At 50.0% G+C, this 27,412-nt stretch overlaps 5 gene segments (V, D, J or C); all 5 read right to left on the bottom strand.

Annotated features, from left to right (window-relative positions):
• Positions 1–4,989: 4,989 nt before the first annotated feature.
• Positions 4,990–6,378, bottom strand: LOC112577699. The segment is given in 2 exon segments: positions 4,990–5,551; positions 5,685–6,378. Coding segments are annotated over 2 exon segments (495 nt in total).
• Positions 6,379–8,892: 2,514 nt separating this feature from the next.
• On the bottom strand, positions 8,893–9,719 carry LOC123466071. The segment is given in 2 exon segments: positions 8,893–9,524; positions 9,657–9,719. Coding segments are annotated over 2 exon segments (495 nt in total).
• A 5,347-nt stretch (positions 9,720–15,066) lies between these two features.
• LOC112586561 lies at positions 15,067–16,286 on the bottom strand. The segment is given in 2 exon segments: positions 15,067–15,461; positions 15,577–16,286. Coding segments are annotated over 2 exon segments (471 nt in total).
• Positions 16,287–16,749: 463 nt separating this feature from the next.
• LOC123334834 lies at positions 16,750–18,248 on the bottom strand. The segment is given in 2 exon segments: positions 16,750–17,749; positions 17,837–18,248. Coding segments are annotated over 2 exon segments (390 nt in total).
• A 3,790-nt stretch (positions 18,249–22,038) lies between these two features.
• On the bottom strand, positions 22,039–24,080 carry LOC112586603. The segment is given in 2 exon segments: positions 22,039–23,132; positions 23,264–24,080. Coding segments are annotated over 2 exon segments (414 nt in total).
• Between the last annotated feature and the right edge of the window lie 3,332 nt (positions 24,081–27,412).

The following is a 27,412-nucleotide window of genomic DNA, read 5'->3' as shown; positions in this document are numbered from 1 at the left end:
GACACCCTCCCATGGGAATACTTCCTTGTGAAGTGTGACTGCCATTCAATGAGTAGCAATTCATATCATAGAGCCCCAAATTGTATCTTGTTACACACAACACAACGCGTACATGTTATTTGCTCTGTACAGAGACTGTTCCATGAGCGAAGTACCACGTATGTTGAGAGCAGACTTGAGCTGAAATCCTAGCTATAACAGTTACGAAGTATGAGATCTGGCAACTCACGACCCCTTAGATGTACAAACAGTTAAAATAATATTTATTTTGATGACCTTTGTGAGCATTAAAACGTACCAAGAAGTTAATGTCTGGGAAAATCTATCACTCTTCCAGAGACTAGGCTTGGCAGGCTGGCAGCTGACATATGGGCACCACTTCCTGAGCTGGGGCAGGAGTGTTTTTGTCCCAGAGGCACCTGATCATGCAGGGCTGTGTCTTGGCTGCTGACACAGAGATACACGGCTGAATCTGTCACCTCCAAGGAGGTCAAGCTCAGCTCAGAGCGAGAGTCACTGAACTATTTTCCTGAGAATCGATCTGATATGTTTCCTTTTTGATACACTTTCCCCTCATAATACTGAACAAGGAACTGGGGGCCCTGGCCCAGGGCCTGCTGATACCAGCACACAGATCAGTATCCAGATTTAGGGGAACATCTCAGAGTCACTTGCTGTTTTCTTGATTTGATCAGGTATTTGGGGGTCTGGGTGACTTCAGAATCCACCAGGCCTGTTGGGGAGGAGACAAGGAAGCTCAGGGCAGAGCACAGGGGAGCCTCCTGCTGCAGCCCTCATTAGCAGTCTTGTATCTAAGGGAGGAAAAAACATCTCAGAAGCTCCCACACTGTGTCCAGGACTCACCTGCTCCCAGGAGCAAGAGAGTCACACAGCAGAGGAGCCTGGAGCCCATGGCAGCTTCAGGAACCCAGGACTGCTGCTGGCTGGGGGCAGTACTTGTGGGGTGAGTGGTGTGAAGTGTTGACTCTCCATTTCTCTAATTGGAGCATTTGCCTATGACCTCACTGCTCTGTGTCTCTGCAGGCTGCCCTTGTCCCCTGGACCCCTTGGCAGGACCCAGGGCTGGCTCCTCTATGCCATTCCCTGTCCTGACAGCCCCTCAGCAAAGGGTGGGTGTGAGGTGAGTTTCGTCCCCTGGTCCATGTGCCCACAACATGTCTTGTTCTGCTCTGTCTGACCCTGCCAGACACTCATCACCCAGCCCTCACCAGATACGCCAGCATCTCACATTCCCTTCCCATGCTGCTCCAGGAGATGGACCCCTGGGCACATCCTGAAGGTCCAGGTAGGTACCCACTCCCCTGGGCAGTGAGGAGTCTGTGCTGGCTGTATGTGTCCCAGGACCACTCAGGGAACTCAAACCTGCTCCCAGATGCAAGCATGTAGCCAAAGTTCCTTAAGCTTCCTTCTCCAGGTGACTCTCAGCCCTGCCCAGGGCACCCTGCTTACAGTAGAGACACAGTGCCTCCTCGTGATTGAAGGTCCACCGTCTCATAGATTTGTAGCCTCTGTTTAAACAAGGGTACAAAAATCCCACACCCGGAATACATACACACCCACACACAATAACACACACACACAAACACACACACACACACACACACACATCTGTTCTACTGCCTTCCTAGCCTGGCTGATTAGGGTTGTTCTTCAAATCCACTCTTAGCCTCTGGAGGCAGAAGACTGTATGATATTTCCGTTTTACTAAAAAGGAAATAGTTCCTTCACTGCTACAATGATGGTAGTTAGCTATAGATGGAAATATATGATCATAAAATAAATGCTCAGAGGATCTCAAGTGAATTAGCCTGCAAACATGTATTTAAAACTACTTCTCATTACTCAGAGGCATATATTTTCAGAGTTCCTATTTAAATTAAGCATTATCAAATTCTAGATAATACTTTTTCTGAAGAAGTTTTATAAATGTGGACTCAATTATTTCTGCACTTATAAAGTCATGATATAATGGGGTGATATAGGATATATTTTGACTCTCAGAAGATTTTGATAAAGGCGCTAGGTGGTGTCAACCTGGCATAGGTTAGGTGAGATGCTAAGGATATTGGGGGGCGGGGGTGTGTGTGCTGAGAACACACAAAGGCAGTATTTCCTCCTTCAGATGGGCTCACTTGAGTTTTTGGATGACTTATAATTAACTAAAGTTTGTTTCTCTTTGATGACTCCTTACATCTTGCTTAAAACAGACCACATGAAGTGGCCACTTTAAAAGCCTCCCTGTGACTTGGGAATGGACCTGACCCAGATGAGGGAGGAGCTTGTGGCTGTGGTAGAGAGGGCCAGGGAGCTGATGCAGGGAGGTGTGGAGAAGAATGTCCTGCCCGCCTGGGAAAGGTTGACAAGAGCCGAGACCAGGTGAGAGCCAGGCTCGGGGAGAACCTCCAGAAAGACAGAAATGAGCTGCCCAAGGTGAGACAAGAGTGTCTAGATATAACTAATTTACCAACAACCTTCCTCCTAAGTCTCAGGCTCAGGTGATGACTAGAAGTCTGACCTGGAGAAGCATCTTCCTGGTTCACAGGGAGGATACAGAGATCAATGGAGGACACATGGCCCGGAGGCCCAGGAGTGAGGCTCAGGCCAACCTAGTCCTCACCCCCAGCGTCACACTGCAGGCACCTGGTCTGCAAAGCCTTGAGGCTCCCAGTGCTGGGAGCCTGCATGGGGCCCTCATTTGTCTTATTGCCCAGAGAGGAGGTGGCCATGCAGCACCATGGAGTAACTGCTGGCGCAAAAGTACACAGATGTCTGGGAGCAGTTGGCGGACTCCAGAGTGAGAGGGAAGTTCTCTGTGCTTGATCTGGAGATGCTGTACCCGTTGGGCACATCTCCTTTCTCCATGGTGGGAGGGCCATCTGAGTAATGGATCAGCCTCAGCCCAGGTCTCAGGTCTTTTTGGTACCAGTATATATAGCTATGACCCAGAGCAAAGTCGCTCAGTGGTGTCGACTCTTTGGGACCCCATGGACTGTAGCCTACCACACTCCTCCATTCATGTAATTTTCCAGTCAAGAGTACTGGAGTGGGTTCCCATTTACTTCTCCAGAGGACCTTCCTGACCCATGGATTGAACCCGGGTCTCCGGCATTGTAGGCAGATGCTTTACCATCTGAGCCACCCATAAAGTCCTGAGTACATTTCAGTGTCGCGTTCTGTCCTGTCCTCAGCACTTGGAATCTGGGGTCCTGAGTGACCCCAGCATGGACCGCCCCTGTGGAGAAGGAGGACCCATGCTGCAGTCACAGCGGACAGGCTTAGTGCTGGCACCCTGAAGGGGACCCTGCCCCCCAGAACTCACCTGCCTGCAGGAGACAGAAGACCACACAGCCCAGGAGGCAGGGGCTCATGTTGGGGCGGGGCAGGGGGAGGGCTCTCTGGGCTGAGTGTGGATGAGAGGGGAGAGGGGTTCTCCAAGGAGTCCTTCTGAGATGTCACTGCCCCTGCCAGGCCCCAGAGCCAACCTGTCACTCAGGGGACCACGCCCCTTCCCCCGGAGGCTCAAATCAGACATGAACCTAAGTGAACAGTTCACAACAGAGAGACCCGTCCGGCTCAATGGGCATCAGCCTCACAAGTTGTTGTAATCTTTCTGTAAACAGTTTGCAACTTACGGACTTTTTCTAGAGATAATTCTTCGTTCATAAATATATTACTTTTTCCTGCATATTTCTGTAATATTGAATCTCAAGAAAATCCTTTGGGCTTCCTGCTGCCCTTTATGACTCATGAATCCCAAATAGGCCTTCAGTGTCTTAAGTGTTAGTGTTAGTTGCTCAGTCATGTCTGGCTCTTTGCAACCCGTGGACTGTAGCCCACCAGGCCCCTCTCTCCATGGGATTCTCCACGAAAGAATACTGGAGTGGTTTGCCATTTCCTCCTATAAGGGATATTCCAAACTCAGGGATCGAACCTAAGTCTCTTACATCTCCGCATTGGCAGGCGGGATCTTTACCACTAGTGCCACTTGGGAAAGTGTCTGGTTCTACTTTAGTTAATTAACCACAGTCCTGTTGGTGTCCTTCTACCTGCAGTGATTCTTTTGGCATCTGGTTCCCCAACCGCAGGTCAGACTTATCCACCCTTGAGGAATCCTTTGGCTCTATTTCTTATCAATTCACCAACAGACGGGTCACCTGACCGATGCATCTACATTCCCATCCTGTTCACTGGACGCAGGGCTTGCAGTTTCTGAAATGGGAAGGGGAGCAGCAAGCAGAACCACCTCATGCTTGGGACTCGCCGTTCTTTGTGGAGAGAAGCCAGTTGCCCAGCGCCACGGATGACCTGGGCTTCTCTCAGATTGTGAGAATGGTAGGGAACTTGCCTGCCAATGCAGGAGACATAAGACACGCAGTTTTGATCCCTGGGTTGGGAAGATCCCCTGGAGGAGGACATGGCTACCCACTCTACTATGCTTGCCTGGAGAATCCCATGGACAGAGGAGCCTGACCGGCTACTGTCCGTGGGGTCACAAAGAGTCAAACACGACTGAAGCAACTAAGCACTCACACACACACACAAGCAGATGACAAAGGAACGTATATGTGGGAGGGATTCAGGGAGAGGTGGCAGACTCCAGGTTAAACGAAAAGTGCTCTGATTTTACGTGAGACATCCATTCCACAGGAATGGTTCCTTGTGAAATGGGGATTGCATTAATTGAGTAACAAATATCACAGAGCTCCTCAAACTCTTATATTGTTGTGCATCATTCCACACACAGCAGGACCCACACATGCTGCAGTGCTCTGCTCTCTGCAGATTCTCAGTGGTATCTGAAACCAGGGACCCTAAAAATTATGTAGCTATTTTGGTTACGTGACGGTGGACCTGTGGTGATCTCCTGATGTGCTGGTTTCCCCGGAGCACGACCACACGTCACATGCCTGGGTGATGCATCATTCCGGGCAGGGGTCAGTTGGGGGGGTGGTGAGGACCACAAGTGATAAGGTCAGATTCGAGTAGTATTCCTTGCTCTAACAGTTAAGTAATATGACAGGTCACTTCCTCTAAGATAAATAAGCAGATAAAATAAGGCTTATCTTGCAAAATCTTTGTGAGCATTAAAACATATCAGGAAAGAATGTTTGGGAAAGACTGTCCACTCTACCAGCAGCTGTGTCTTGCTGGCTGGCAGTCAATGCCCTACAACCACTTCCTGAGCTGGGACAGGAGTGTTTTTGTATCAGAGGCACCTGATCATGCAGGGCTGTGTCTTGGCTGCTGGCACAGAGAAACACGGCTGAGTCTGTCAGCTCCAAGGAGCTCAGGTTCATCTGAGAGCGAGAGTCACTGAACTGTTCACCTGAGAATCGATCTGGCATGTTTCCTTTTGTACTCACTTTCCCATCAAAATACTGAACAAGGAACTGGGGGCCCTGGCCCAGGGCCTGTTGGTACCAGGATACATAGCGGTGTCCAGACTCAGGGGAACATCTCAGAATCACTTGCTGCTTTCTTGATTTGATCAGGTATTTGGGGGTCTGGGTGACCCCAGAATCCACCAGACCTGTTGGGGAGGAGACAGAAGGAAGCTGAGGACAGAGCACAGGGGAGCCTCCTGTTGCAGCCCTCATCGCCAGGCTTCTATCTCAGGGAGGCAAAGACATCTCAGAAGCTCCCACACTGTGTCCAGGACTCACCTGCTCCCAGGAGGCAGAGAGTCACACAGCAGAGGAGCCTGGAGCCCATGGCAGCATCAGGAACCCAGGACCACTGCTGGCTGGGGGCAGGTCTCCTGGGGTGAGTGGTGTAAAGTGCCGACCCTCCTGCTTCCCTGACTGGAGCATTTGCCTATGACGTCACTGCTCTGTGTCTCTGCCTGCTGCACTTATCCCCTGGACCCTTTGGCAGGACCCAGGGCTGGCTCCTCTGTGCCCTTCTCTGTCCTGACCGCCCCTCAGCAAGGATGGGTGTGAGGGGAGCTTCATCCCCTGGTCCCATGTGTCCACACACTCTTGTTCTGCTCTGTCTGACCCTGCCAGACACTCATCACCCAGCCCTCACCAGATACCCCAACTTCTCACCCTCCCCTTCCCATGCTGCTTCACAGATGGCCCCCTGGGCACATCCTGAGGCTCCAGGCACGACCCCTCTTCCCTGAGCAGAGAGGAGTCTGTGCTGGCTCCATGTGTCCCAGGACCACTCAGGGAACTCAAACCTGCTCCCAGGTGCAGGCATGTAGCCAAGGTTCCCTTAAGCTTCCTTCTCCAGGTGACTCTCAACCCCTCCCAGGGCACCCTGCTTACCATGGAAACACAGTGCCTCCTAGTGGCCGAAGGTCCATGGTCTCATGGATTTGCAGCCTCTGAAGCAAGGTTTCAAAAACTCCACACGCTGAACAAACACACACACACACACACACAGATATATCTGTTCTACTGCCTTCCTAGCCTGGCTGATTAGGGTTGATTTTCAAATCCACTCTTCGCCTCTAGAGATAGAAGACTGTATGATCTGACCGTTTTCCTAAGGAGGAAATAATTGCTTCACCACTACAATGATGGTAGTTAGTTAAAGATGAAAATATATGTCATAAAATAAACGCTCAGAGGATCTCAAGTAAATCTGCCTGCAAACATGTATTCATACCTACTTCTGATTAATCAGAGGCATATATTTTCAGATTTCCTATTTAAAGTAAGCATTATCAAATTCTAGATAATACATTCTTTCAATAATGAAGTTTTATAAATGTGGACTTAATTATTTCTGCACTTATAAAAGCCTGATATAATGGGGTGATGCAGGATATATTTTGACTGTGAGAAGATTTTGAAGAGGGAGCCAGGTGGTGCAAACCTGGCCTAGGTTAGATGAGATGCTAAGGATGTTGGGGGGCAGGAGGGTTGAGAACACACAAAGACAATCTGTCCTCCTTCAGATGGGCTCACGTGAGTTTTTGATGATTTATAATTAACTAAAGTTTGTTTCTCTTCAATGACTCCTTACAGCTTGCTGAAAACAGACCACATGGAGTAGCCACTTTAAAAGCCTCCCTGTGACTTGGAAATGGTCCTGACGCAAATGAGGAAGGAGCTTGTGGCTGTGGTAGAGAGGGCAAGGGAGATGATGCAGGGAGGTGGGGAGAGGAATGTCCTGCCTGCCTGCGAAAGGTGGACAGAGCTGAGACCAGGTGAGAGCCAGCCTGCAGGAGAACCTTCCAGAAAGACAGAAATGAGTTGCCCAAGGTGAGACAAGAGTGTCTAGATGTATCTAATTTACAAACAACCTTCCCTCCTAGGTCTCAGGCTCAGGTGATGACTAGGAGTCAGAGCTGGGGAAGCATCTTCCTGGTTCACATGGAGGATGCAGAGGAAAGACAGAGATCAATGGAGGACACATGGCCCCAAGGCCGGGAGTGAGGCTCAGGCCAACCTAGTCCACACATCAGGGTCACACTGCAGGCACGTGGTCTGCAACCTCTGAGGCTTCCGATGCTCGGAGCCTGCACGTGGGCCACCTGTCTTTCTGCACAGAGAGGAGGTGGCCACGCAGCGCTGTGCAGTAACTGCTTGCACAGAAGTACACAGATGTCTGGGAGTGGTTGGCAGACTCCAACATGAGAGGGAAGTGCTCTGTGTTTGGTCTGGAGATGCTCCACCTGTCAGGCATGTCTTCTTTCTCCGGGGTGGGAGCAGCAACTGAGTAGTGGATCAGCCTCAGCCCATGTCCCAGGTCTTGTCAGTACCAGTACTCGTGGTCATGACCCAGATCCTGAGTACATTTCAGTGTTGCGCTCTGTTCAGTCATCACGACCGGGAATCTGGGGCCTGAGTGACACCAGCATGGACCGCCTCTGTGGACAAGGAGGACCGATGCTGCAGTCACAGGGGACAGGCTTAGTGCTGGCACCCCGAAGGGGACCCTGCCCCCCAGGACTCACCTGCCTGCAGGAGACAGAAGACCACACAGCCCAGGAGGCAGGGGCTCATGGCGAGGCCAGGGTGGTTGGAGGGCCCTCTGGTGTGTGTGTGGATGAGAGGGGAGAGGGGCTCTCCAGGGAGTCCTTCTGAGATGTCACTGTTCCTGCCAGGCCCCGGAGCCAACCTGTCACACGTTGGCCACGCCCCTTTCCCCAGAGGCTCAAATCAGAAATGAAACTGAGTGAACAGTTCACAACATGGAGGCCCATCCAGATCAGTGGACATAAGCCTCACACATTGCTCTAACCTTTCTGTATATGTTAAAGACTTTTTCCGTAAATGTTAAAGTGATTAAATGATTTGTATGTTCTAGTCCAGAGAAAAGTCTTCATTAACATGTATATTACTTGTATTTATCTACATATTTCTGGAGTTTTGAACCCTGGGGAATCCTTTTCACATCCTCCTGCCCTTTATGATATGTGTCCCAAGGGCAATTCAAGGCTCCATTTCCGCAACATTGACTGCACCCTGACAATGTCTTTCCACCTGCCATGTTTCTCCAGGTTTCTGCTCCCAACCTCATTGCAGGCTCATCAACATTTGAGGAAATCTTTGATCTGTTTCTATCAATTCCTGACAGACAGTCCACCAGTCAAATGTATGAACAGCTCCTTCATGTTTATAGCAGCCCAAGATTCCCGTGTTGGGGGAAAGGGAGCAAGCAGAACCCCCTCAGGCCAGTGATCCACCTTTCTGTGTGGAGATAAGCTGGGTGCCTGGCACCGGATGATGTTTTGGCAGAAAGGAATACTGATGTAGGAGGGACATGGAGGGAGGTGCAGATGCCAGGGTAAACGAAAAATGCTCTGTTTTTATTTGAGACATTCCTCCCATGGGAATACCTCCTTGTGAAGTGTGGCTGCCATTCATTGAGTAACAGTTCATATCACAGAGCCCCGAACTGTGTCTTGTTATACACAACACAACAGGTATATGTAATTTGCTTGTACAAGACAGTTTCATGAGTGAAGGGACCAGAGGTGTTGAGAGCAGACTTGCGCCGGGATGCCAGCTCTAACACTTATGAGGTACGAGATCTGGGCAACTCACGACCCCTCAGATGTACAAATAGTTAAAATTATACTTATTTTGATGACTTTAATGAGCATTAAAACATACCAAGAGGTAAATGTCTGGGAAAGTCTCTCGCTCTACCAGAGACTGGGCTTGGCAGGCTGGCAGCTGACACACGGGCACCACTTCCTGAGCTGGGGCAGGAGTGTTTTTGTCCCAGAGGCACCTGATCATGCAGGGCTGTGTCTTGGCTGCTGGCACAGAGATACACGGCTGAGTCTGTCAGCTCCAAGGGGGTCAGGCTCAGTTCAGGGGCAGCATCACTGAACTGTTTTCCTGAGACCCGATCTGATATGTTTCCTTTTTGATACATTTCCACATCATAATACTGAACAAGGAACTGGGGGCTCTGTCCCAGGGCCTGTTGGTACCAGTACACGGAACTGTGTCCAGACTCAGGGGAACATCTCAGAGTCACTTGCCATTTTCTTGATTTGATCAGGTTCTTGGGGGTCTGGGTGACTTCAGAATCCACCAGGCCTGTTGTAAAGAAGACAAGAAAGCTGAGGGCAGAGCACAGGGGAAGCCTTCTGCTGCATCCCTCATCACCAGGTTTCTATCTCAGGGATGCAAAGACATCTCAGAAGCTCCTACACTGTGTCCAGGACTCACCTGCTCCCAGGAGGCAGAGAGTCACACAGCAGAGGAGCCTGGAGCCCATGGCAGCATCAGGAACCCAGGACCACTGCTTGCTGGGGGCGGGGCACCTGGGGTGAGGGGGTAAGTGCTGACCCTCCTGCTTCCCTGATTGGAGCCTTTGCCTATGACGTCACTGCTCTGTGTCTCTGCAGGCTGCCTTTTTCCACTGGACCCCTTGCCAGGACCCAGGGCTGGCTCCTCTATACCCTTCCCTGTCCTGCACAGCCCCTCAGCAAAGAGTGGGTGTGAGGTGAGCACTGTCCCCATGTCCCCATATGCCCATCACATGGCTTTTTCTTCTCTTCCTGTCCCTGCCTGACACTCATCACCCAGCCCTCACCAGCCACACTAATCCCTCACCCTCCGCTTCCCATGCTGCTCCAGAAGATCCCCTGGGTACATCCTGAGGCTCGAGGAACGTCCCCACTCCTCTGGGCAGTGAGGAGTCTGTGCTGGGTCCATGTGTCCCTGGACTACTCAGGGCGCTCAAACCTGCTCCCTGATGCAGGCATGTAGCCAAGGTTCCCCTAAGCTGCCTTCTCCAGGGTGACTCTCAACCCCTCCCAGCACACCCTGCTTACCATGGGCCCACAGTGCCTCCTAGAGGCCAATGGTCTCATGGATCTGTGCCTTCCATCTAAAACAAGAATACAAATTCCCCACACTCCACACTTGCAACCCCTACACACACACACACACACACACACACACACACACACCACCCTTATCTGCTGCCTTCCCACCCGGATGAATTAGGGCTGATTTCAAGTCTAATCTTAGCCTGTGGAGGTAAAACTATGTATGATCAGACATTTCTACTAAGAAAGAAATAATTGCTGCACCACTCCAATGACAGAAGTTGGCTAAAATGGAGTAATACAGGTAATAGAAATAAGCTCTCTCATGATCTCAAGTGAAGCCAGCCTGGACACTGTATTCCAGCCCTCTTTCTGATTAATCAGATCTATACATTTCCAGATTTCATATTTAAATTAAGCATTACCAAATTCTAGCAGGTGCATTTTATGAAGAGGCTTTATGTGTATTAACCTATTTATTTCCTATGAACTTGTAAAATCTTGATATAATAAGATACCATGGAGGAAATATTTTGACTTTGAGAAGACTTCTCTGAGGCAAGTGGTAGAAACCAGGTCCAGGTTAATTGAGATGCTAAGAAAGAGGGGCAGGGAAGGATAACACACACACCCAGCCTGTCTCTCCTCCTGGGAATGGACTCCCAAGGGATTTTGGATGGTTTCTAATTAACTGAGGTTGTTTCCTCTTTGATAACCCCAAGAACTTGCTTAAACATGACCGCTTACACATGGTTACAAAGTTCCCTGAGTCATGGGAAGGGACATGACCCAGATAATGGCAGAGCAGTGTTTCTAGAGCAGAGAGGGCAGGGGAGCTGAGACCAAGGCAGTAAAGGAGTAACGACTTGCCCCTATGGTGGGCAAGAGCAGGGAGCACTTGAGAGCTAGGCTGTGGGAGAAACTTCCAGACATACAGCAATGAGGTGCTATGGAGAGACAAGAGGGTCTAGATATATCTGATTTACTAATATTCTTTCCTTCTGGAGATCTTAGGTGGATGCGTAAGAGTCAGAACTAGTCAGAACTGATCCAGTCCAAACTGCATTCAGGGAGGATGCAAAGGAAAGACAGAGACGGATCGTGGACACGTATCTCTGAGTCCCTGGGTTCAGATCCAGGAGTGTAGAGGTGAAACATCCAGGGTCACAGAGCTGGCACGTGGTCCCCAAGACTGTGAGGTTCCCAGTGCTAGGAGCTTGCACGTGGACCCCTGTCTTTTTGCACAGAGAGCAGGTGGCCATGCATTGCAGTGGAGTAACTACTGGCCCAGAAGTACACAGATGTCTGGGAGCGGTTGGCAGACTCCAGTATGACAAGGAAGTTCTCTTTGATCTGGAGACACTGTACCCTTTGGGCACATCTCCTAGATTCGTGGTGGGAGGGCCATCTGAGTAATGGACCAGCCTCAGCCCGTGTCCCGGGTCTTGCAAGTACTAGTACATGGGGTCATGACCCAGATCCTGAGTGCATCTCAGTGTCGCGCTCTGTCCTGTCCTCACCACCTGGAATCTGGGGTCCTGAGAGACACCAGCATGGACCGCCCCTGTGGAGAAGGAGGACCCATGCTGCAGCCACAGCGGACAGGCTTAGTGCTGGCACCCCGAAGGGAATCCTGCCCCCAGGACTCACCTGCCTGCAGGAGACAGAAGACCACACAGCCCAGGAGGCAGGGGCTCATGGCGGGGGCGGGGCCGGCGGAGGGCCCTCTGGTCTGAGTGTGGATGAGAGGGGAGAGGGGCTCTCCAGTGATTCCTTCTGAGATGTCACTGTCCCTGCCAAGCCCCAGAGGCAACTTGTCACTCAGGGGACCACGCCCCTTCCACTGGAGGCTCAAATCAGAAATGAACCTGAGTGAATTGTTCACATGGGACCGACCTAGACTTTGCCAACAATGGTCCGTCTTGTCAAAGCTATGGTTTTTCCAGTAGTCATGTATGACTTGAGAGTTGGATTATAAAGAAAGCTGAGCACCAAAGAATTGAGGCTTTTGAACTGTGGTGTTGGAGAAGACTCTGGAAAGTCCCTTGAACTGCAAGGAGATACATGCAGTCCATCCTAAAGAAATCAGTCCTGAATATTCATTGGAAGGACTGATGCTGAAGCTAAAACTCCAATATTTTGGCCACTTGATGCGAAGAACTGACCCATTGAAAAGACCCAGATGCTGGGCAAGATTGTAGACGGGAGGAGAAGGGGACAACAGAAGGAGATGGTGGATGGCATCTCCTACTCGATGGACATGTGTTTGAATAAACTCCAGGAGTTGGTGATGGACAGGAAAGCCTGACGTGCTGCAGTCCATGGCATCACAAAGCATCGGACACGACTGTGCAACTGAACTGAACTGAACAGCTCACAACAGGCAGACCCATCCAGCTCAATGAACATAAGCCTTACATTTGTTGTAAACTTTCCATAAAACTGTTCGCAACCTTATGTATACTTTATTCCAGAACTAGCTGTTCATTATTACATATATTCAGTTTATTGATCTGTAGTTTATTATTTCTGTAGTTTTGAATCTCAGGGAAAATCCTCAGGGCTTCCTGCTGCCCTTTATGACTCACGTGTCCCAAATAATCCCTCATGTTTCTATTTTGCTTAACTGACAACAGTCCAGTTCATGTCCTTCCACCCACAATGATTTTGGATCTGGTTCCCTAACCTTAGGGCAGGCTCATCAACACTTGAGGAATCCTTGGGCTCTCTTTCTTATTAAGTCACTGACTGATAGCTGCTGCTGCTACTGCTAAGTCGCTTCAATTGTGTTCGACTCTGTGCAACCCCACAGACGGCAGCCCACCAGTTTCCCCGTCCCTGGGATTCCCAGGCAAAAACACTGGAGTGGGTTGCCATTTCCTTCTCCAATGCACAAAAGTAAAAAGTGAAAGTGAAGTAGCTCAGTCGGGTCCAACTCTTCTCGACCCATGGACTGCAGCTCACCAGGCTCGGTGCCTGTCACACGCAGGCTCAGCTCCTTCATGTCCACCTGAGCACGTGCTTCTCCTTGTGTCTGAGGGGTGGGGGAGCAGCAAGCCGAACCACCTCAGGCCTGTGACCCAGCTTGCTTTGAGGAGAGAAGCTGGTTGCCCAGCACCACGGATGACATGTTGGCACAAAGGAATACAGACGTGGGACTGACGTCGGGAGAGATGGCTGACCCCGGGGTAAAGGAAAAATGCTCCGATTTTACGTGAGACATCCATTGCATGGGGGTACTTCCTTGTGAAGTGGTGCAGCCATTCAGTAACCGATATCCTAGAGCCCCAGACTGTATCTCATGCACAAACCTCACACTTGGAAGGACCCTGCACTGGCTGCCATGCTCTGCTGCTGTGATTTTCAAATTCTCAGTCATTTCTGAACCTGAATATCATGCACCTGGTTGTGAGTGGGTGACCTTGGTGACCTCCTGATGAGCTGGTTTCCATGGAACCCGATCGCACGTCTGGGGTCTGGGTGACTAACCGTTCCTGGGGCCTCAGAGACAAAAACACAGAAGCTAAGGTCAGAAGCAACAAATGAGCTTGATGTTGAAGCCACAAAAACAAGCCTTCAGTTGGAGCCTGGCAGATCTATGGGATCCATACCTGTGCTCACAGTGTCTCTGGTCCAAGAGACAGTGAGACCCACAGCGCAGGAGACTAGTGACCAGGCCAGGGCGCTACAGAAAGGGGGACTTTTCAATTCAACTCCTGTGACTTGGACGCGGGGGTCAAATCAAAGCCAAGCCTTCTCCTGACATGAAATGATCTCTCACCAAATTGCTGCTGCTGGTTGCTTGGTCAGTCCCAGCACCAGTGTGTGAACAGGAGGCCGTGCTGTGTGCATATTACAAGGGCCCTAAAGGAATTTCCTTGGAGATGAGGACTTCCTGTCAAAACAGCATCATAAAATCATTTCAGAATGTGTGCACGAGAAAAGAAATTTGTGAACGTGAATAAATAATTAAAAAAAAAAAGCCTGTAGCAGAAGGGAAGACCTTTGGGTGATCATTTTCCAAACCATCCATCTCCAGATAGCATAGTCCCTGACATGGATATGGTGCTCACAGGCTTTCAAGAACTTCTTTACCCATAATACTTTCCGCTGGACAAGGAAATGGCAACCCACTCCAGTACTCTTGCCTAGAAAATTCCACGGATGGAGGAGCCTGGTGGGCTACAGTCCATTAGGTCACAAAGAGTCGGACACAACTGAGCGACTTCACTTTCAACATGTGAATAGGTATGTTTTAATAATAGATTAAATAAACATTTTAATTCGTAAAGCAGATGACCCTCCATAATGTTGGTGGCCTTCATGAAACCAGGTGAAGAGATGAATAGACGAAAACACTGATCCTCCCTCAAGTAAGAGAGAATTGTCAGCCAACAGCCTTCACACTGGGCCGTTAGTCCTTCTGCTTTTGAACTTAAACATCAGCTCTCCTCGGTCTCAGTAGCACCAGACTCGCTTGCAGCGTTTGGACTTAGCAGCCTTAACGACTATGTGAGCCGATTGCTTTAAAACATGTACATGTTTATGTGTGTGTATATGTGCATGTGTGTGTGTGTGTTTCTGTGTATTATTTATTCTATGTGGGGTAAAGTTTTATAGGGGCAAAGACCACAACTAAGGAGGACAAGCTTGAATCAAATTCCTTGATCTGAAAGTAATGACATATAAGATGTAGACAAGTCATTTTCCCTCATGTATAAACAGGTAAAATAATACTACCTAGGATGATGTTTGGGAGCAGTAAAACACAGCAGAGGAAGAACGTCTGGGACAGTCTATCAGATCTATCTAGGCCTGACAGGCAGGCAGTCACCCTCACAGTAACTTCCTGAGCTGGGGCAGGACTGTTTTTGTCCCAGAGGCACCTGATCATGCAGGGCTGTGTCTTGGCTGCTGGCACAGAGATACACGGCTGAGTCTGTCAGCTCCAAGGAGCTCAGGTTCAGCTCAGAGTGAAAGTCACTAAACTGTTTTCCTGAGAATCGATCCGGGAGCTGTGCTTCTCCCCTCACATCCTGCCTGTAATACTGAACGAGGAACTGGGGGCCCTGGCCCAGGGCCTGTTGGTACCAGTACACAGAGAGGTGTCCAGAGACAGGGGAGCAGCCCAGGGTCCCTCGCTGTCCTCTTGCTTTAATCAGGTATCTCGGGGTTTGGGTGACTCCAGAATCCACAAGGCCTGTGGGGGAAGAAGACTGGGGCTGAGAAAGAATTCGGGAGAGAACCCGATGGTGCCTTGGATTCAGGCAGAGTCAGACCAGGAACACAGATTCTCCCCTGTGACAAGGACCCACCTGCTGCCAGGAGACACAGAGCCACACAGCAGACGGGGCTGCAGCCCATGGCAGGAGGGCCAGAGCTGGGAGGCATCTCCTTGCTCAGAGCTCTGCTTCTCTGAGAGCTGGGGTTCTGGGCCTCCTTCCTCTGACTGGAGGTGAGGCAGTGACGTCACTGCTCTGATGTCATTGCCTCTGCTGTTTCCCAGGAATCTGACCTCTCATTCCAGGTCAGCTGATCCAGGACCCTGCTCTGTCCTGCAAAGTCTCTTAGATGACATGAGAGCTGGACTGCTGGTCTTGGCGAGGCTGGGTTTATGCTCATCGCCCTTCCCCATGGCACCTTCCCTTTTCTCTTCAGGTAGGTGTTGCTCTTTTCTGTTTCTCTTTCCTACCACCTCCCAGCTCCATACCCTTCACTTTTGCTGCAACCTCAAGGCTCCCTCAGCACTGCATAGTTGAAGTTCACGGCTCCCAGCTGGGAGAGCAACCCTGCAAATTAGTGCCTATCCTAGTAAGGCTTCTAGAGATAAGAACATCAAATAAAGCTTTCTCTTAGGCCTCCTGGTCCCAGGCACTAGCTCTGTCTGCTTGCTCTGCCCCAGAAACTTGTGGAGTTTCTCAGCTGCACAGCGTCCCCGCTTTGTTTTTCTAAAGAACACACACAAAATTAGAAGCACAAACACACACACCATCCTGCCATAGCTGATTTATGGTTTTGTATTTCAAGAGAAAAGAAATGAGCTCATGCAGGAAATATTTAATACTTTGACTTTTAGAAGATTGTGATGAGGGAGATGCTAACTTTGGTTAGCTTTTGTTGATGGTGGTGTTCCTAAGTTACTAACTCGAGTCCAACTCATTGAAACCCCATGCATTGCAGCGTGCCAGGCTCCCCTGTTCATCAGCAAAAGTGAAGGGTATGGAACTGGAAGGTGGTAGGAAAGAGCAACACCTGCCTGAAGACAAAAGTGAAGGAACCATGGGGAAGGGCGTCGGGCATAAACCCAGCCTCACCAAGACCAGCAGTCCAGTTCACAAGTAATCTAAGAGACTTTGCAGGACAGAGCAGGGTTCCACAGTTTGTTCAAATTCATGTCTGTTAGTCAGTAATGCTATCTAACTACCTCTCGCTCTGCCACCTCCTTCTCCTCTTGCTTTTAGTCTTTCCCAGCATCAGGGTCTAGGCTATTTAGATGCGAAAGACAGGCCATGGTGGAGAATACATACACACACAGCTTGTTTCTCCTCCTCAGGGATGACCAAGGAATTTTGGATGATTAATAATTAACTGAGGTTACATTCTCTTTGAGAACCCTAGAGAACCTACTCAAACACGCCCAGTTAGGGATCATTACAAGGTTCCCTGGGTGATGGGCAAGGACATGACCCCGTTGAGGGAGGAGCAGCAAGGCTGAAGTAGAGAAGGGTGGGAATGAGGGCCAGGAAGGTGGGAGAGAAAGGCCCACATCTGGGGAAGTTGGACAAGAGCAGAGACCACTCAAGGGCCAGCCTGGGGGGAACCATCCATAGTGACAGGCATGCGGTGCCTGGGGAGAGACAAGAGGGTCTAGATGTATCTCATTTCCCAACAACCTTCCCTCCTGGAAGCCTCATGTTCAGACTGATGACTAGCAGTCAGAGCTGGGAAGCATCTTTAGGCTCACGTGGCAGCTAGAGTGAAAAGACAGAGAGTGAGGGTAGACACATGTCCACGAGGCCCTGTTGTCAGGTCCGTGCCAGGAAGATCAAACATCGCTGGCTATGCTGCCAGTATGTGTCTGTGGGCTCCGAGTCTCCAGGTGCTAGGAGCCTGTAAGGGGCTCCCCAGGTTCCAGGCTGCGGGGCCCTCATCTGCTTTTTTGCACAGAAAGGAGGTGGCCGTGCAGCACCGTGGAGTAACTGCTGGCACAGAAGTACACAGATGTCTGGGAGCGGTTGGCAGACTTCAGTGTGAGAGGAAAGTTCTCTGTGCTTGGTCTGGAGACACTGTACCCGTCGGGCATGTCTCCTGGCTCGCTAGTGTGCGCACCAGCTGAGTAATGGATCAGCCTCAGCCCATGTCCCAGGTCTTGTCGGTACCAGTACATGCGGTCATGATCCAGATCCTGAGTACATGTCAGTGTCGCGTTCTGTCCTGTCCTCACGACCTGGAATCTGGGGTCCTGAGTGACCCCAGCATGGACCGCCCCTGTGGAGAAGGAGGACCGATGCTGCAGTCACAGAGGAGAAGCTTAGTGCTGGCACCCCGAAGGGGACCCTGCCCCCCAGGACTCACCTGCCTGCAGGAGACAGAAGACCACACAGCCCAGGAGGCAGGGGCTCATGGCAGGGGCGGGGCAGGTGGAGGGCCCTCTGGAGTGTGTGTAGATGAGAGGGGACAGGGGCTCTCCAGGGAGTCCTTCTGAGATGTCACTGTCCCTGCCAAGCCCCAGGGAAATCCTGTCACTCAGGGGCCACGCCCCTTCCCCCAGAGGCTCAAATCAGAAATGAACCTGAGTGAAGAGTTCATAACACGGAGACCCATCCAGGTCAATGGACTTGAGCCTTATGAGTTGTTGTGTCCTTTCTCTAAACAGTTTATAATGTAAGTGTGTTGTATTCCAGAGATAATTCTTCATTCCTAAGTATGTGATGTTATATGCAGCTTTCGAACTGCAGGGTTGGGGGGTTACTGCGTGCTCCTAAACAGCACATTGTTGAGGGCTCCTCCTGCAGCCCTCATCTCCAGGCTTCTATCTCAGGAAGGCAAAGACATCTCAGAAGCTCCCACACTGTGTCCAGGACTCACCTGCTCCCAGAAGGAGGAGAGTCACACAGCAGAGGAGCCTGGAGCCCATGGCAGCATCAGGAACCCAGGACAGCTGCTGGCTGGGGGTGGGCCTCCTGGGGTGAGTGGTGTAAAGTGCTGACCCTCCTGCTCCCTGATTGGAGCATTTGCCTATGACTTCACTGCTCTGTGCCTCTGCAGGCTGCCCTGTCCTCTGGGCCCCTTGCCAGGACAAAGGTGAGCCCTCTATGCCCTTCCTGCCCTTCCCAGCCCCTGAGCAAGGGGTGGGTGGAAGGGTGCACCGTCCGCAGGTCCCCAGTGCCCACAGCATACCTTGTTGTCCTTTGCCACCCACTGCCTGACACACAGCCAGGCACTCACCTGGCTGGCAATCACCAGGCAATCAGCTGACAATCACCCAGCCCTCACCAGCCACCCCAACCCCTCACCTCCACTTCCCTTGCAGCTCCTGGAGACCGTCTCCTGGGCACATCCTGAGGATCCAGGCACATCCCCACTTTCCTGGGCAGTGAGGAGTCTGTACTGCTTCCATGGGTCCTGGAACCTCAGGACTTCAGGGCACTCAAACCTGCTTTCTCATTCAGGCATGTAGCCAAGGTTCCTTAAAGCTGCCCTCCACAGGGTGACTCGCCACCCCTCCCAGGACCCCCTGCTTACCGTGGGCCCACAGTGCCTCCTAGTGGCCAATGGTCCACAGTCTCATGGATGTGTGCCTTCTGCCAAAGCAAGAATGTAAATACCCCACACCCTGAACACACACACACACACACAACACACACTTGTTCTACTGTCTTCCCAAGCCAGTGACTTAAGATTGATCTGCAAATTGCCTCTTAGCCTCTGGAGATAAAAGACTGTAGAATCCAACATTTCCATTAAGAAGAAAATAATTGCACATACTAAATGGCAACCCACTCCAGTGTTCTTGCCTGGAGAATCCCAGGGACGGGGGAGCCTCCTGGGCTGCCGTCTATGGGGTCACACAGAGTTAGACACGCTTCAGCAATATGTGAACCGTGAACTTCCTGATGTTCAAGATGGTTTTAGAAAAGGCAGAGGAACCAGAGATCAAATTGCCAACATCCGCCGCATCATGGAAAAAGTAAGAGAGTTCCAAAAAAACATCTATTTCTGCTTTATTGACTATGCCAAAGCCTTTGACTGTGTGGATCACAAGAAACTGTGGAAAATTCTGAAAGAGATAGGAATACCAGACCACCTGATCTGCCTCTTGAGAAATTTGTATGCAGGTCAGGAAGCAACAGTTAGAACTGGACATGAAGCAACAGACTGGTTCCAAATAGCAAAAGGAGTACGTCAAGGCTGTATATTGTCACCCTGTTTATTTAACTTATATGCAGAGTACATCATGAGAAACGCTAGACTGGAAGGAACACATGCTGGAATCAAGATTGCCGGGAGAAATCTCAATAACCTCAGCTATGCAGATGACACCACCCTTATGGCAGAAAGTGAAGAGGAACTCAAAAGCCTCTTGATGAAAGTGAAAGTGGAGAGTGAAAAAGTTGGCTTAAAGCTCAACATTCAGAAAACGAAGATCATGGCATCTGGTCCCACCACTTCATGGCAAATAGATGGGGAAACAGTGGAAACAGTGTCAGACTTTATTTTTCTGGGCTCCAAAATCACTGCAGATGGTACTGAAGCCATGAAATTAAAAGATGCTTACTCCTTGGAAGGAAAGTTACGACCAACCTAGATAGCATATTCAAAAGCAGAGACATTACTTGGCCAACAAAGGTTTGTCTAGTCAAGGCTATGGTTTTTCCTGTGGTCATGTATGGATGCGAGAGTTGGACTGTGAAGAAGGCTGAGCGCTGAAGAATTGATGCTTTTGAACTGTGGTGTTGGAGAAGACTCTTGAGAGTGCCTTGGACTGCAAGGAGATCCAACCAGTCCATTCTGAAGGAGATCAGCCCTGGGATTTCTTTGGAGGGAATGATGCTGAAGCTGAAACTCCAGTCCTTTGGCCACCTCATGCGAAGAGTTGGCTCATTGGAAAAGACTCTGATGCTGGGAGGGATTGGGGGCAGGAGGAGAAGGGAATGACAGAGGATGAGATGGCTGGAAGGCATCACTGACTCCATGGACATGAGTCTGAGTGAACTCCGGGAGTTGGTGAGGGACAGGGAGGCCTGGCGTGCTGCGATTCATGGGGTCGCAAAGAATCGGACACGACTGAGCGACTGAGCTGATCTGAAGTGACTTAGCAGCGGTGTCACAGTGGTGTGCTAAGGCGGAATCACACAGACCTTCAATACAGACACTGCTGAGCTCAGGTCAATACAGCCTGGAGCACTGCATTCCGTAGTCCCTCTGATTAATTCAGATCCACATATTTCTAGATTTTCTACATAAATTAAGTATTACCAATTCTAGGTAACGGATTTATATACAGAGATTATATATATATAAACCCATTTATTTTTAGAGTTATAAAACTTTGAAATAAAAAAACCAGCCATCCACTGCATTTAACGTCGATGTAGCTGGGCGTGATATGAGACGGCACACTCAGTTTCACACTGCAGGCATGTGGCCCTGGGTTCCAAGGTTCCGTGTGTGAGAAGCCTGCAAGGGGCTCTCCTCCTTCCAGACTGCAGGGCTTCCCTTATCTTTTTGCACAGAGATGAGGTGGCCGTGCAGCACCATGGATAACCGCAGGTGCAGAAGTACACAGATGTCTGGGAGTGGTTGGCAGACTCCAGTGTGAGAGGGAAGTTCTCTGTACTTGGTCTGGAGACGCTGTAGCCCTCGGGCACAGTTCCTTTCTCCGTGGCGGGAGGGATAACTGAGTAATGGATCAGCCTCAGCCCGTGTCCTCGGTCTTGTCGGTACCAGTTCATATAGCTAAAGCTCAGATCCTGAGTACATTTCAGTCTCGCGCTCTGTCCTCACCTCACAACCTCGAATCTGGGATCCTGAGTGACCCCAGCATGGACCGCCCCTGTGGAGAAGGAGGACCGATGCCACAGTCACAGCGGACAGGCTTAGTGATGGCACCCCGAAGGGGACCCTGCCCCCCAGGACTCACCTGCCTGCAGGAGACAGAAGACCACACAGCCCAGGAGGCAGGGGCTCATGGCCGGGGCGGGGCAGGCGGATGGCCCTCTGGTCTGAGTGTGGATGAGAGGGGAGAGGAGCTCTCCAGGGAGTCCTTCTGAGATGTCACTGTCCCTGCCAGGCCCCACAGCCAATCTGTCACTCAGGGGCCACGCCCCTTCCCCCAGAGGTTCAAATCAGAAATGAACCTGAGTGAACAGTTCACAACATGGAGACCCATCCAGAACAAGAGACGTAATCTCACAGGTTGCTGTAACCTTTCTGTAAATGTTAAAGGCTTTTCTGTAGATATTAAACTGATTCAATGTTTTGTATGTTCTAGTCCAGACATAAGTCTTCATTAACATGTATATTACTTGTATTTATCTACATATTTCTGAAGTTTTGAATCCTGGGGAAATCCTTCTGGCGTCCTTCTATCCTTTATGATATGTGTTCCAAGAGCACTTCAGGCAGAGAAGGCAATGGCACCCCACTCCAGTGTTCTTGCCTGGAAAATCCCAGGGATGGGGGAACCTGGTGGGCTGTCACCTATGAGGTCGCACAGAGTTGGACACAACTGAAGCGACTTAGCAGCAGCACTTCAAGGCTCCCTTTCGGCAACATTGCCCGAAGTCCTGAGACAGTCCCTCCACCTACCATGTTTCTCCAGGTTTCTGCTCCCAACCTCATTGCAGGCTCATCAACATTTGAGGAATTCTTTGGTCTGCTTCTAATCAATTCACTGACAGACAATCCACCGGTCAAACACAGGTACAGCTCCTTCATGTTCACGGCAGCCCGTGATTCCCGTGTTGGGGGGAGGGAGCAAGCAGAGCCCCCTCATGCCGGTGACCCACCTTTCTGCGTGGAGATAAGCTAGATGCCTGGCACAGAATGACATTTTGGCACAAAGGAGTACAGATGTAGGAGCGACAGAGGGAGGTGCAGACGCCAGGGTAATGAAAAATGCTCCGTTTTTATTTGAGACATTCCTCTCATGGGAATACCTCCTTGTGAAGTGTGGCTGCCATTCATTGAGTAACAGTGCATATCACAGAGCCTGGAACTGTATCTTGTTACACATAACACAATGCGTGTATGTAACTTGCTCTGTACACAGTTCCATGAGCGAAGGGACCACGGGTGTTGAGAACACACTTGAACCGGGATGCTCGCTGAGACACTTATGAAGTATGAGATCTGGGCAACTCACGTCCCCTGAGATGTACAAACAGATAAAAGGGTACTTACCTTGATGACGTTAGTGAGCATTAAAACATATCAAGAAGTGAATGTCTGGGAAAGTCTATCACTCCACCAGAGACTGGGCTTGGCAGGCTGGTAGCTGACACTCAGGCACCACTTCCTGAGCTGGGGCAGGAGTGTTTTTGTCCCAGAGGCACCTGATCATGCACGGCTGTGTCTTGGCTGCTGGCACAGAGGTACATGGCTGAGTCCGTCAGCTCCAAGGAAGTCAAGTTCAGCTCAGAGCTAGAGTCACTGAACTGTTTTCCTGAGAATCGATCTGATATGTTTCCTTTCTCATACTCTGCCCTATTGTAATACTGAATGAGGAATTGGAGGCCTTGGCCCAGGGCCTGTTGGTACCAGTACACAGATTGGTGTCCAGACTCAGGGGAACATCTCAGTATCACTTGCTGTTTTCTTGATTTGATCAGGTACTTGGGTGTCTGGGTGACTTCAGAATCCACCAGGCCTGTTGGGGAGGAGACAAGGAAGCTGAGAACAGAGCACAGGGAAGCCTCCTGCTGCAGCCCTCATCACCAAGCTTCTATCTCAGGGAGGCAAAGACATCTCAGAAACTCCCACACTGTGTCCAGGACTCACCTGCTCCCAGGAGGCTTAGAGTCACACAGCAGAGGAGCCTGGAGCCCATGGCAGCATCAGGAACCCAGGACTACTGTTGGCTGGGGGCAGGGCTTCTGGGGTGAGTGGTGTAAAGTGTTGACCCTCCTGCTTCCCTGATTGGAGCATTTGCCTATGATATCACTGCTCTGTGCCTCTGCAGGCTGCCCTTGTCCACTGGACCCCTTGGCAGGACCCAGGGCTGGTTCCTCTAAGGCATTCCTTGTTCTGCACAGCCCCTCAGCCAAGGGTGGGTGTGAAGAGAGCACTGTGCCCATGTCCCCATATGCCCATAACATGCCTTTTTCTTCTCTTCCTGTCCCTGCCAGACACTCATCACCCAGCCCTCACCAGCCACACTAATCCCTTCACCCTCCACTCCCCATGCTGTCCAGGAGAAGATTCCCTGGGCGTATCCTGAAGCTCCAGGCATGTCCCCATTCCCCTGGGCAGTGAGGAGTCTGTGCTGAGTCCATGCATCCCTGGACTACTCAGGGAGCTCAAACCTACTTTCTGATGCAGGCATGTAGCCAAGCTTCCCCTAAGCTACCCTCTCCAGGGTGACTCTCAACCCCTCCCAGCACACCCTGCTTACCATGGGCCCACAGTGCCTCCTAGAGGCCAATGGTTTCATGGATCTGTGCCTTCCATCTAAAACAAGAATACAAATTCCCCGCACTCCACACTTTCAACCCCTACTCACACACACACACACACACACACATACACACATCCCTCATCTGCTGCCTTCCCAGCCTGGATGAATTAGGGTTGATCTTCAAGTCTAGTCTTAGCCTGTGGAGGTAAAAGACTGTATGATCAGACATTTATACTAAGAAGGAAATAAGTGCAGCACTAGATTCCAGAATCTGGTTCCCTAACCCTAGGGCAGCTTATCGACACTTGAGGAATCCTTGCGCTCCCTTTCTTATTAATTCACCGACTGACAGGGTGCCTCTCACACGCAGGCTCGGCGCCTTCATGTCCACCTGAGCACATGCTTCTCATCGTGTCTGAGGGGTAGGGGAGCAGCAAGCCAAACCGCCTCAGGCCTGTGACCCAGCTAGCTTTGAGGAGAGAAGCTGGTTGCCCAGCACCACGGATGACATGTTGGCACAAAGGAGTACAGACGTGGGAGGGATGTTGGGAGAGATGGCTGACCCCAGGGTAAAGGAAAAATGCTCTGATTTTACCTGAGACATCCATTGCATGGGGGTACTTCCTTGTGAAGCGGTCAGCCATTCAGTAACCGATATCCTACTCACACAAACACACACACCCATACACACACCCCTCATCTGCTGCCTTCCCAGCCTGGATGAATTAGGGCTGATCTTCAAGTCCAGTCTTAGCCTGTGGAGGTAAAACACTGTATGATCAGACATTTCTACTAAGAAGGAAATAAGTGCAGCACTAGATTCCAGAATCTGGTTCCTCAACCTTAGGGCAGGCTCATCGACACTTGAGGAATCTTTGGGCTCTTTCTTATTAATTCACCAACTGACAGGGGGCCTCTCACACACAGGCTCGGTGCCTTCATGTCCACCTGAGCACGTGCTTTCCATCGTGTCTGAGGGGTGGGGGAGCAGCAAGCCAAACCACCTCAGGCCTGTGACCCAGCTTGCTTTGAGGAGAGAATCTCGTTGTCCAGCACCACGGATGACATGTTGGCACAAAGGAGTACAGACGTGGGAGGGATGTCGGGAGAGATGGCTGACCCCGGGGTAAAGGAATAATCGTCCGATTTTACCTGAGACATCCATTGCATGGGCGTACTTCCTTGTGAAGCAGGGCAGCCATTCAGTAACCGATATCCTAGAGCCCCAGACTGGATCACATGCACAAACCTCACATTTGGAATGACCCTGCACTAGCTGCCATGCTCTGCTGCTCTGATTTTCAAATTCTCAATAATTTCTGAACCTGAATATCGTGCACATGGTCATGAGTGGGTGACCGTGGTGACCTGCTGATGAGCTGGTTTCCACGGAACCTGATCACACGTCTGGGGTCTGGGGGACTAACCATTCCCTGGGCCTCAGAGACAAAAACACAGAAACTAAAGTCAGAAGCAATGAATGAGCTCGATGTTGTAGCCATAAAAAAGCCTTGAATCGGGGCCTGGCAAGTCCATGGGATCCATACCTGTGCTCAGAATGTCTCTGGTCCAAGAGACAGTGAGACCCACAGTGCAGGAGACTAGTGACCGGGCCAGGGCGCTACAGAAAGGGGGACTTTTCAATTCAACTCCTGTGACTTGGACGCGGGGGTCAAATCAAAGAAAAGCCTTCTCCTGACATGAAATGATCTCTCACCAAATTGCTGCTGCTGGTTGTCTGCTCAGTCCCAGCACCAGTGTGTGACCAGGAGGCCTTGCTGTGTGCATATCACATGGGAGCTAAAGGAATTTCCTAGGAGATGAGGACTTCCTCTCAAAATAGCATCATAAAATCATTTCAGATATTGTGTGCATGAGAAAAGAAATTTATGAACGTGCATTAAAAAAAAAAAAAAAAAAAAAACCTTGTACCAGCAGAAAAGACCTTTGGATGGTCATTTTCCAAAGCATCCATCTCCAGATAGGATAGTCCCTGACATGGATATGGTGCTCACATGCTTTCAAGAACTTCTTCAACCAAAATACTTTCCAGGAGCAATCACTTAAATATTTAGCTCTGGGCTAAAGAGGACTTAAAAAAAAATGACGGCAACAGAAATCATACTGCTGGTTGTCAGGGAAGGAGACAGGCCTGGGAATGGGGCCTCAGAGGATTTTTGGTGATGAAATGTTCTCAGCCTTTATTCCATGGGTACACACACATGGATTGATCAGAACCATTCATCTGTTCACTGTGCAGTGTGTAACGTTACTGTATATACAGCGGACCCCTTGGACCACACGATTTTGAATTTCATGCGTTCAGTTTTGTGTGGAGTTTTTAATAGATACTAACTACAGACCGTGTTGTTCATCTGGTAAAGAATCTGCCTGCAGTGTGAGAGACCTGAGTTGGATCCCTGGGTTGGGAAGATCTGCTGGAGAAGGGAAAGACTACCCACTCCAGTACTCTGGCCTGCAGAGAATTTATATTTCATGGACTGCATAGTCCATGGGGTTGCAAAGACTCAGACCCGATTGAGTGACATTCACTTTCACTTTTCACAGTACCACACAACTGTGGCTGGTTGAATCTGTGGATGTGAAATCATAAACAGGGTTGACTGAATTTTAAACAAATTTTACAGCAGGGTTAAGGCTGGTTCAGGGCCCCCAAACTTCACATTATTCAAATGTTAACTATAATTCATATGGCAATAAAGTTAATGTAAAAACGCCTGAGGGTACGTTACATGCTCTGTTTATCTCATGTATGGAACCGGCAAGCATAATTACTTTCTTTCCTATGACATCTGAAGTCCTCAAGTATAGGGTTTGAAGTCAAAATGTGTCCATATCTACTTTTGCACCTAGGAAGCACTAGAGGAGGCTGTCAGAGATTAGCAAAGGGAGTGAAGAAATCCAGAGTCCTGTCACCTGCCAGGGACTTCATGCTTACTAAATTCTTGTGAAGCCCTGGAAGGTGGTGTCCTGACTAACATAATAGGTCAACTAGACTCTGCCTTGGATATTTAGTTTTATTTTTTGGGTGCTCCAAAGAGGGATATTTTTTGGCTCAGACGGTAAAGCGTCTGCCCGCAATGTGGAAGACCCGGGTTCAATCCCTGGAAGATGCCCTGGAGAAGGAAATGGCAACCCACTCCAATATTCTTGCCTAGAAAATTCCATGGATGGAGGAGCCTCGTGGGCTACAGTCCATGGAGTCGCAAAGAGTCGGACACGACTGAGCGACTTCACTTTCAACATGTGAATATGTATCTTTTAATAATAGATTAGATTAACATTTTAATTCGTAAAGCAGATGACCCTCCATAATGTCAGTGGCCTTCATGAAACCAGGTGAAGAGATGAATAGATGAAAAAACTGATCCTCCCCCAAGAAAGAGATAATTGTCAGCCGATGGCCTTCACACTGGACCATTAGTTCTTCTGCTTTTGAACTTAAACATCAGCTCCCCTCAGTCTCTAGTAGCACCAGACCCGCTTGCAGCATTTGGACTTACCAGTCTTAA

Source organism: Bubalus bubalis, chromosome 8, assembly GCF_019923935.1.
Source record: "Bubalus bubalis isolate 160015118507 breed Murrah chromosome 8, NDDB_SH_1, whole genome shotgun sequence".
NCBI classification, from domain to species: Eukaryota; Metazoa; Chordata; class Mammalia; order Artiodactyla; family Bovidae; genus Bubalus; species Bubalus bubalis.
Note: the sequence above shows the minus strand (reverse complement) of the source record. Positions and strands in the feature narration are given on the sequence as shown.